Source organism: Manihot esculenta, chromosome 2 (genome assembly GCF_001659605.2).
Source record: "Manihot esculenta cultivar AM560-2 chromosome 2, M.esculenta_v8, whole genome shotgun sequence".
In the NCBI taxonomy this organism is placed as follows: Eukaryota; Viridiplantae; Streptophyta; class Magnoliopsida; order Malpighiales; family Euphorbiaceae; genus Manihot; species Manihot esculenta.
The window spans coordinates 6719097-6730728 of NC_035162.2; the positions used below are offsets into that span (position 1 = coordinate 6719097).

Below are 11632 nucleotides of genomic sequence, written 5' to 3' on the forward strand. Positions count from 1 at the left end.
AATTGGGTCTCATATTATCAGAATATATTTTAATTTAAATTTCAGAGACCAATCTAATGTACCTACTAATAGATGTATAAATATTGGCAATCAATTAATGTAATTTTCAACATATAAAAATTTATTAATAAATAATTAAAATGACTAATATTTTACTTTTATATTTTTTAATAAAAACTTAAATTTTATTAAAATTCTAAGAATAATCTAAATCAGAAATAGGAACCGTAATTAGTTCGAGTAAATGCATGACAACGAATAAAATTAATAAAAATAAAAATCATTTTCGAAATCTTTATCGGGTTGGGATTATGAATGGTTTAAGTAGGATTTTTTCAAAGGTGCCTTAAATATACGACGTTAATTGATTAATTGCGACCCTTCAAATCCTCCAACCGGTGGTGGATACCACCACTTTCCTCCAAGCTCTGGAGGTAGTGCTCCACCAACACCAACCACTCCTCCGCCAAGCACCCCCTTCGTTCCCTCGCCTCCGTTCATTCCTGATCCCAGTTCACCATTCACATGCAAGTCAGTTTCTCCTGAAATATATAGCATACACTAATCTATCTTTGAAAATGTATCACTATTAACTATTTTCTTGACATTAAAGATTCTTGTTTAATTGCAGTTACTGGAGGAATCAACCTGGGGTGGTGGGGAACCGTAGGCAGCGCATTTGGAGTGAATAGTATTCCAGGATTTGGAGCAACCATGAGCTTGCCACAAGCGCACTCTCAAATTCACACACTGATGGGTATGGAATACTCACAGCTTCCTTGCTCAACTCCATGGTGAACAGCAAATTTTCTTTCAGTGAAAGGCAAGTCAGATATAGTTTCAGAAGTGCAGTCTCCTCCACTAAGGCTGCAGCTGCTCAAGGACAGCTCTTTAATTTGGCCAACGGAGGCCATTTCAAGCCCAGAAACTAAGTAGTTTCCTTTGAATTTTTACTTTTTTCACTTGCCGGAAAACCATTTTTTTATTAAAATTGAAGAATTTAAATATAAATTTGACCAAATATATACATAAGGAGAGATGACTAAATATTTAGCCTTCTCCATATCTCCTCCCCATCCAAAATTTAATTGTTTACTAATATTATTAAACAAATTGTTAATTAATTTATTTTAAATTAGAAAAAAAATCCACGCCAAACGCATGTTGGTGTCTTTTCGTTAATGATAGAGGACAGATGGCTTTAGCCACATGGGTGAGGTTTAGCGAGATTGATAAAATGGACAAATAATTGGGGTGCCGTCGTTTCAATGACCCACTAATATCCAAGCTTAATGACTCCCTACCTCACATGCCGTGTGATTTTACAGCAGAAACGTTCTATACAATATATATTAATTTAATTTAAATTAATCAAATTATTTATACGATGAAAATAATAAAATATATAAATTAATTTAAATACATTTAAAATTAATTTAAAACTTTTATTATAATTATAATGAATTTAAAAATTAAATTTTTTTAATTACAAATTTAAACTTTTTAATTTAAAATTAAAAATTTAATCTAATAAAATAATTTTTTTATTTTTTCTAAACCACATGTGAAGAGACAAGTAGGTTGTGTATCTCATAATTTTTATTTATTTTATTTTTTTATATATATAAAAAATTGTTTTTTATTAATTTTTATTTTAAAAATATTAAATTTATTAAATAATACAAAATATTTTAAATACTCATTTAAAAAATAATAGTTAATGTAAAATTATATTAAAAATAAAATAAAATTATAATATAAAAAAATAACAATAATTTGAAAATATAAAATTATGAAACAGAAAGTATATAATTTCTTTCGTGGATGCCTCATTCCAGTCACCTTCCGTACATTAATTGCATGCTGTTTACGTTTCTTAAGGGAAAGGGAGCAGAGACAATTAATTCTTAGGGCGTTAACCGGTAGACTAATTTCGAGAATACTCTATTTAAACTTTTAATATTAATTAAAATTTGAAATATTTAAGTAGGTTTTAAATTCAATTTAAATTAATTTTGAACTAATAAAATCCGATTGTTAACATGAAATAATACTTTTAATTTATATGGTTTAATTAATAATTTAATATAATGTAAAATTTTCACTAATAATTTTATTTTAAAATTTTAGTATTTGCATGAAATATTTAAATTCTTTTTTAAATTAAGATATATATAAAACTTATTAATATTATAATTATATATATTTTATATTTAATTATTTATTTATTTAAATATATTTGAGTGATATAAATGAAACTCAAACCTTATCAAAACTAGTCATAAATATTAATATTTAAATTTAAATCTAACACAAATTCAAATATACTAGTCATAAATATTAATATTTAAATTTAAATTTAACACAAATTTAAATATATACTATTTAGAGGTGTAATTGAATCGAATTAAATCGAATTTTGATAAATTCAGACGCGATTATAAAATAAATTTAAAATTTTGAATTCAAATTCAAACTCAAACTCGATTTGAGTTTTTTTTATAAACTCAAACTCGAACTCAATTAATAAAATAAATATTAAATTCGAATTCAGTTTGAACTCGATTCGTAATAAATTCGTTTATTATATTAACGAGTCAACTCAAATTTCACTCAAAAAATTTAAATTTGAATTCATTTAAATTCGAATTTGAATTCGATTATATTATAAATAAATTCAATATAATTCAAATTCATTTAAATTATAAAAAAATTTAAATTAAAAATAAAATTTAAATTATAAGTTGAATCGAGAGATTTTAAATTAAAATTTTTATTTAATTGAAATTTTTTAAACCAAAAAATAATGAAAAATAATATTAAAGAATTATTTTTTATAGAGAGATTACAATCTTTCATATCCCTTTTAATCTATGATATAGGATTGGTGTTGGTGATCGATCATATTCATGAATTTGTTCGCAATTATGATCACAAACTTGAAAATGAGTTGAGTTCACGAGTCTAACGAGTTAAATACTATTAAGTTTAAACTTGACTCGTTTATTAAACGAGTTAAAAAAGTGAGTTTAAACTCGACTCATAAACGAGTTTAAAAAGTGAGTTCAAGATCGACTAATTTAAAAAACAAACCGAATCAGATTGAATTTTTATCGAGTCGAATTTTAAATAACTTACGAACAATTTGATTCGTTTACACTTTTAATACTATCCAAATTTGAATCTAAAAATTTATATTATATTTGTAATACTATATTTTTTACATAATCATTCAAATTAATCAATTCATGAATATAAGTAAAGAGATAAAATTTTCCTTTTTTTTTCATTTAAATTTGTAATGTGAACAATCTAGACTTGATTAAAAGTTTTAATTGTAAATTTATTTAACTAATTAAATAACAGAATGGAAATTCTGAATTGGAAAAGAGATGTCGTTTATAATTTTTTTTTTTTTTTATACTAAGAGGAGTCTGTAGAATCCTTGCAGTATGCGTAACTGTGGAAGAGTTGCTTTAACTTGAGGTTTAATATTTAGAAGCAATGCTAGTAACTATATATCTATATCTGGCCAGTGGAAGCTTTAAGTGTTACATTACTTTTGACAAGTGAAAAGTCTTAGAAGCAGGTGGTGATTTGGAAATGCTGTTCACAAGTGAGAAACATCTATTCCTCTCTTGTACGACAACAGTCAAATTGAGTTGAATATACAAATCACACTAAACTTTTTATCATCTTTCTTCAAAAAAATCATATGGTGATATGGAGAAAAAATCTCGTCTCAGCCATTTGTGTGCTAGCTTGTATGAACCCACAAAAGGCAGGTCTATTATAAGAATTATGATCAATATATCCTTGCCCAGTTTTTCAGAAATGACAACAACTTGATCAAAATTTTAGTTAAAATTATTTAAATTTATAATTGAATTTAAATTATTAAAATTATAAAAGTATAATTCATGCAAAATTCTAAAAGTTTGGTGTGGTTAAGCCAAAGAGTTTTGGTTTCATGATTAGACATTAGTGAAAGGGAGCAAATTCTAAGGAGAAATTTGTCAAAACAGCTGGGAGTGGCACTACAATTCAACGCACTCGCATGCATTCAATAAAAGCCATTATTAGGAATATTACTTTCAAAACACACTAATTGATTGCCCAAACGTTGTAGAAAAATTAAACCCTTTTATTTTTAGAAGTAATTTTAAAAATTTTAATTTTATTAAAAATTAAAAACACTTTATAAATAAATGCATTTAGATAATAAAATAAAAATATACATTTTCTATTATAGACTTTAAGAATTGAATACAGTTATATTTGTGATTTTAAAAAAATAATTAAAAAAAAAAAGTGCATAACGTGGGAGTCCCATGTGTCGGTGTTAACCTCGAAAAGGACAAACACGTAATTTAATGCAAAATCCAATGGCAAAAAAATATGCCCAACGGTCTCTCTCGCTAGCATTATAATATTGCAATCTATTATTTTTCCCGCGGCTATGAACGCGCCATTCGTTTTGGCTTTACGAACCCATCGTTTCTCTCTCTAAAATTTTTATTATTGTTTTTAATTTCTTATGAAAAATCACATAAGAAAAACTATAAGTAGGGGAAAAAGAAAACAGAGCATTTTTGTTTCTTTTGTCAAGTAGCCAACACAGAAGCCTGATCCCATTGAGCGTCTCAAAAGCGAATTTGTACTCACTCACTCACCCAACTCCACAGAGAACAAGCTCGTGACCAAAGGGTAAAAATTTTTCAATCCATTTTTTTCTCATCTCTTTCCCACAATCTGAAGAATGGCATTCTTTGTCTTCTTCTTGCGTTTTATATGATGTGTGCTCACTCCTCAGATTTATCTGTTATACTCAGGAGAAGAAGGGTCTGTTGAGTGTCAGTGGTGGTGGAGAAGCTAGATCTCTTTGTATCGACGCGGCAACGGAGTGTTCTTAGCGGAAACTGATTGCAATTTGACATGGAATTGGAGATAAAGTGCGATAAAGCTCAGGAAATTCCCAGGACATCATAATGAAGTTCTATATTTCGACCACGGGAATCAAGAGAGTGACGATATCGAACTCCGGCGGCAGCGTGGGTAAGGGATCTACGGTGGCTGCTTATAGGCGGATTTCGAGCCGGACAGTGCTGTCGGTGGTACTGCTGCTTGGGATCCTTTTGCCCTTCCTTTTTGTTAGAATTGCGTTTTTGGTCCTCGAATCTGCCACTGCTTGCAATTCTACCTTTGGTAAACAAATTAATTACCAATTTCCTTTTATTTTTTTTTTTCTCAAATTTTTTCAGGTCAATTGCTGTGGGAATACTTGAACCTTGTGCTTTATTGTTTGTACTCTTATTTATTTATTTGTATAAATATTTATATATATTCAAAAGTAGCTTGATAAAAAGTAAATAACAAATTTTCTAATTTTAGTTAATGCTTAAATCCAAAAATATTTGGTCTCCTTTTGCTGCTCCTTTCACTCTCCTTTCACTGTCAAAATCATCTTTTCTTGATTTTAATTTTTTTTTTACTACTTTCTGCAGACTGTACAGGATGGAGGATTTTCGGCGGGAGTGACTCATCCCTGGTATGTAATTCCTCTTAATGACGAATTTGCCCTGGACATTTTACTTTGTTACAATATTGTTCAGTCCAGTCCGCGTCCTCCGCTTTTCCAATTAGGATAGAATGGTAATTGGTTATATGCCATGGACCGCCCCGTCGACTTATCTGGAGAGCTACTGTCTGAAAATAAAAAATAGAAATAAAAATATCTAATTTCCGAAATTGATACAGGCTATGATTGTAACTTTTAAAACTTAAATTCTAATTTTAAAAAAAAAAAAATCTTTTTTTCAATTATAAATCACTACTATTTTTCCTTAAAAAATTGTACTTGGAAATGATTTTTTTTTTTCATTATTTGAAGGAAAAGATATGGATTATTTTTAAACTAGTGTTAATAAATTAATAGATATTTAATTTATCAAGAAAGTGTTAGATGTATTCGTGATTATGTTATCTCAACCTAATATAATCTCTCCAATTAATAGCAGAGCTGGTGTAGTTGCAATTAATCGTCTTCATTCTTAAATAATGATTTATTTATAATTATAATAGATGATAGAGGGAAAAATTAAAGAAGTGGCATTCTTGTGAGAGTGGGACCTGGTGATGGCATTTTAGTCCTAAGACCATAAATATTAGAAATAATGAAAATGGCAGAGGATAAACTCATTTTGGGTAGTGTCGGTATTTGCAGTTGCTTTCAAATACACATGGCCAGTTGTTCTGCAATCATCATATTCTCCTCCACTTAACTTTATTAATTCATATCGCATTTAAAAAAAAGAAATTTAATTATTGGTGGGGGGGCTTTTTCATTTTCCAATATTCTCTCAGCTCCTTCCAATATTATTTACGTCAGCACACGTCAACACGGTTTATCTAGATCAACGGCTATGAGGAACCGTGATTGATCATATAGATTTTTGTAATGTTCTTACTGTGGTCATGCATGTACCAATGTGAAGAAGCTGAGAGAAGAGCTGACAAGAGCATTGTTGGAGGCAAAGGATGGTGACATGTATGATAATGGAATGGAAGATTCAACAGAATCATTCAACGATCTTGTGAAGGAAATGACGTCTAAACGACCAGACGTTAAGGCTTTTGCTTTCAGGACCAAGGCCATGGTACGTCATTCAAGTAACCGTCGCATTCCTTACTTGTCTTTTTTCTAATATATATATGTATATGCAATCCAACGGTAGATTTGGTAAAAGTCTACCACCAAAATGGCTTACTGATTGCTTTATTTATATTATTATATTGCGTGAGAAGTCAAGCGAAGGAAACATTCCAGATTGTCTTGTATTTACTCGATGCTTTGTAACAATTAATTGTTATTGCAAATTGTTGTTTACTGCCCAGCTGTAATACTCTGATATCGGTTATCTCCAGTCACATGCTTTGCTATTTCTCACTTGTTGGGATTTACTTGCTGGGGAGGATAGTGGAGGGAAGATTTATGCTAGAACCTATGAGGAAAACATGATCAATTCTCAGCAAATTCTGCCGCTGTTAATATATTATGTTGTTGTGATAGGACTTGTGTTACTTTGTGAGGGAATTTTTGCTTAATGTATGAAAGTATTCCAAATGAATATTCTATTCTAATGAGGTCCCTTCCATTTGAGTTTGACTTATTACCAACCACAGAATATTGAAATGCATTCAAAATTTATTCTGGCAAGGTGGTTTATATTTTAATTATTTTTTAAGTTTTTTAATAAAGGTCTTAGTTTCTATGATAATTCAGGATTTTTTCTAGCAAGTATAGAGACGCATGGCTGAAAAATTTTATACTATCATTATCCACACTACCTTTTTATTAAAATTTTTGTTTTTTTTCTGAAGAGGTTTATTTGCATCTATTGTTACAGTCCTAATCATAAAGTTGCTTGGGCATCTTTTGGATGACTTTTTGCCATCATTTTGATGCTTTTCTTAGGTCAGGGACCACTGGGTTTGGACATAAGAAATTAGTTAGTTTGATTGCATTATTATGACATTAAAGCTTTGGCTTCTTGTTTAAAATTAACAACCATCCTTCATTAAGAAATAAAGCTGACTTGAATGATTTTTAACACAAGGTTCACGGAAAAGTTTTAGATAGATGTTATGTTACATATTTCTATCTGATCAGAATCTATAACCCAAAAAAGAATTGCATTTGACCCTGGAAAATTTAAGTAAAGCTTTAGATGACATCATAAAAAGAAATCAGAAACAAACTTTGTACTTTTTCATTTATAACTGGATCCCATTGAATACAATACAGTGTTTGTAGTTTAGAGATTTATGGAATTGAATCTTATTAAGGTTTCATTGCTATAAATTGGAAAAGCATTTGGTAAAATTGGAAAAAGAAATTCAGTTCAAAAGCTCTTTTGTCTCTTGACCAATATTATTAGTAAAAAACCATTTTATTTCGTATGCACACACAAACACATGTTAAATATTTTAACATATAAAAATTCCATGTTAGCAAGAAAATAAATTAAAATTTTTTAATGATGCATCAATTGCCATGTCAGAGACGGAACATGTCATTCATCTGTTAGATAAAATTATACATATTTAGAATATACAGAAAAAATTGGTAAAATCAAAGAATTAGACTGAATTAAAAATCTGCTCAAAGTTTGGTTTTTGAGAACCTAGATTCTGAATAGATGGTTGTCAAAGTTCTATGAAATATTTATTCCTAAGGTTATCAAGCATCTTTTGCAATTTGATTAGATTTTTCATCTGATGATTCCATCACATTTGACGTGAAAATTACTGATTGACTCTCTACACAACTGTCTTCTCACTGATAGAAGTTGTGTCCAATTTCCTCCTCTAGTCTTTCATTTTACAGAATTCTTTGTTGCTTCATGTTAGATTTGCTAACATTTCACAAAACCCAATCAAGATATTTCACAATTAGCAAGGGGTAAATCAGGCAGAGAGAAATCTGGTGTCTGACAAAGCCAGCAACTTCTGCTTATTAGTATGTCTGGATTTTCCATAACTTAGTTGCTTGAGTTCGTCTTCATTTTGCAACAACATTTTAGTCATAACTCAAATCACTTGCTTTACTGGATTGTGCTAATGTGGCTCAATGATTCGGTCTTTCATGTCACTTTTTATAGTTGCTGTCTGTTACCCTCATACATGCTTACTTTGGCTCCCTACTTTGCATTATAGCCTTAGCTCTTGACTGTTCTTTTCTATGTATGTACTATATCTTAATTAGAACACTGGACCAGGCAAGTAATATCATTGGTTAATAACTTATTTTTGGATGTTAAATATAAATATGTATTAAAGCAGAATTTATCCATCATGGTTATGTCATCCATTGGTACATCTCCTACCAGTTGAAAGATCTTATTTTTGTTCAAATATTGCAGCTGTCTAAAATGGAGCATAAGGTGCAGTTAGCCAGACAGCGTGAATCAATTTACTGGCATTTAGCTTCACATGGCATTCCAAAGAGCCTACATTGCCTTTGCCTCAAATTGGCTGAGGAATATGCTGTAAATGCCATAGCCCGATCTCGTTTGCCACCACCTGAATATATGTCTCGCCTGGCAGACCCATCCTTTCATCATGTGGTTCTCATAACTGATAATGTTCTTGCTGTCTCTGTTGTCATCTCTTCTACGGTCCAAAACTCAGCCAACCCTGAAAAATTGGTGTTTCATGTAATCACTGACAAGAAAACTTATTCTCCAATGCATGCATGGTTTGCTATCAATCCTATTAAATCAGCAGTTGTGGAAATTAAGGGATTGCACCAATATGACTGGACAAAGGAAGTAAATATTGGCATTAAAGAGATGTTAGAGACTCATCGTCTTATTTGGAGCCACTACTACACCATTGTGAAAGAAGGCAATTTTCTACATGAGGAAGAGCGCATAAGAAGTTTGGAGGCTTTAGGCCCCACTTCTCTTTCCCTATTGAATCATCTCCGAATTTATATTCCTGAGGTATTACTCAATTCATACAATCTTCTGTGATTGGATGGATGATGTTTGAATATATGAAGTATTTAATAATGATGAATCTATAATTTGACTTTCATGGGCTACACAGCTGTTTCCGGATCTCAACAAGATAGTTTTCTTGGATGATGATGTAGTTGTGCAACATGACATATCATCTTTGTGGGAATTGGATCTCAATGAGAAAGTTGTTGGTGCTGTTGTTGACTCATGGTGCGGAGAAAACTGCTGCCCAGGAAGAAGATATAAAGATTATTTGAATTTTTCTCACCCAATAGTTTCTTCCAATTTTGACCCTGAACATTGTGCTTGGCTTTATGGCATGAATGTGATTGATCTTAACTCTTGGAGGAGAGCCAATATCACAACAAATTACCACAGATGGTTGAAGCATGTAAGTAAGCTCTTTTCATTCAAAATGCTGCCCCTTCAACACACGTACACACCCTCAACTCTGGCTTTATAGGAGACGCAATTATCATTTTTGTCAATGGACATTGATACTTGAGGGTAACTTGATTGTGTTGTTGGAAACATATATATTTGACGTGACCCAATTTGAGCAAGTATTTTCATGCTGTTGCTGTAGACTAACCTACTCAATTCAGTCACTTCTTAATCCCAACCTTCTTGGAGTTGGCTGTGTGAACCTTTTTGGTAATATATTTGATCCGGTGCAATGTTTGAACATCCCATGTTGTATCTGTATCACAAAGAGTTCCAATTTTTTATGATGGCCATCGCCTAGCTACCCTCCACCTTAATATGCAAGAGCCTATGTAGTATTCAAAGGAGAGTTTCATGTACTCTAATAATATCCTTTGATTATGAACATTTGATTTTTCTTCTCTGCCTTAATATCAGCTGTCTTTTTTGCAGAATTTAAAATCTGGACTGGAATTATGGCAACCAGGGGTGCTTCCACCAGCCTTGCTTGCTTTTGAGGGTCAAGTGCACCCTATCGATCCTTCATGGCATCTGGCTGGACTAGGTTATAGATCCCCAGAAACTCACAGAGACATACTGGAAACTGCTGCCGTTTTACATTTTAGTGGCCCTGCAAAGCCCTGGCTTGAGATAGGGCTCCCAGAGGTACAAAGCTTATGGAATAGACATGTAAATTTTTCAAACGAGATAATTAGGAAATGTAGAATTATTGGGTGAGAGGACGAAGTTCTCTCACTCGCACATATTCTTCTGGAAATGAAACCAGTGACGTATGAGACCAGAGGGAAGAAGGTTTTGCCTTCAGTCTCTGCTCACACTGAGCTCTCCACAGTGCGATATTGGTTATTTCTTGTCCATAATAGAAAATAGTTGAATTTATGATGCGGTACACGACAGGTCTGGATCTTCAATCTTGAAGAGAGGATGATCATGGATGTATTTTTTTTTTTTTAACGAATAATTGTAAATTAACTTTTAGCTGGGAAATTGATATTAGTTAAATCAATTGCAGATATTATTATTATTACTATGATTTATGCCTTGTATGAGATGGGTTGGCTTTTCTTTTCTTTTCTTTTCTTTTCTTTTTTCTTTCGTTGTTTGGTTCATGTACCTTCCACTATTACTCGAATACAAGACCTTCTAAACTCAATGGTGGATAACTCGTAATAGTCTGCGGCAGCTATCTCCCTTGCCACCGGAGATCCTGTAGCATAAAAATTAAAAATAGTAGTTACATTAATAATTAGAAATTCTATTAGGGCATTTCAAAATTGGGCCTACTTAGCTGAACCTTTTTGAACCGATGGGTCCAATCTGATTTTTTTTTTCTTTTCTCTTTGAGTAGGGAAAATTTTTCAGTTAATAGTTGTTAGTTGATGTGGGGTGGTGTTCAGACTGAAATTCTTTGATGGGGTGGGTCGAATACCGAGTTCAAATGGACCAAACATCTTCAAAAACAAAGTAACATATTGCAATCTCCATGGATCTTCACTCTTTTGGATGACCATATATGGGTTGCGCAAAGAACGTCGATAGCTTTGTGATTATTCTCTCCATTATTAGCATCTCCTTGCAAACCCCTTTTCAGTCTCTAATTTTCCCTGTGGCAAAATATTTATTAATTTATTTGTTTGTGAGTTTAAATAATCATATTTAAACAGAAT

General features: G+C 31.4%; 1 protein-coding gene and 1 pseudogene across 2 annotated transcripts; both read left to right on the plus strand.

The window, feature by feature from the left end:
- Positions 1-364: 364 nt before the first annotated feature.
- On the plus strand, positions 365-962 carry LOC110609822 (annotated as a pseudogene).
- Positions 963-4475: 3513 nt separating this feature from the next.
- Positions 4476-10993, plus strand: LOC110609082 (probable galacturonosyltransferase 15). 2 transcript variants are annotated; one of them, XM_043954060.1, is made up of 7 exons: positions 4476-4707; positions 4814-5205; positions 5505-5548; positions 6495-6656; positions 8922-9503; positions 9610-9912; positions 10398-10993. In XM_043954060.1, exons 2-7 carry the CDS (start codon positions 4989-4991, stop codon positions 10680-10682), a joined length of 1593 nt encoding a protein of 530 aa, XP_043809995.1. In that variant the 5' UTR covers positions 4476-4707; positions 4814-4988; the 3' UTR covers positions 10683-10993. The 2 variants fall into 2 exon arrangements, with proteins under 2 accessions (XP_043809995.1, XP_021604104.1); XM_021748412.2 differs by having other exon boundaries at positions 4833-5205.
- The last annotated feature ends 639 nt before the right edge of the window (positions 10994-11632 follow it).

What these genes read in the sequence shown, in the direction of transcription:
- LOC110609082 (XM_043954060.1), top strand. Translation starts at nt 4,989, where the DNA reads ATGAAGTTCTATATTTCGACCACGGGAATCAAGAGAGTGACGATATCG. An exon ending in TGCTTGCAATTCTACCTTTG is followed by an intron (nt 5,206 to 5,504) that starts GTAAACAAATTA and finishes TACTTTCTGCAG; the next exon opens with ACTGTACAGGATGGAGGATT. An exon ending in TCCGAATTTATATTCCTGAG is followed by an intron (nt 9,504 to 9,609) that starts GTATTACTCAAT and finishes TGGGCTACACAG; the next exon opens with CTGTTTCCGGATCTCAACAA.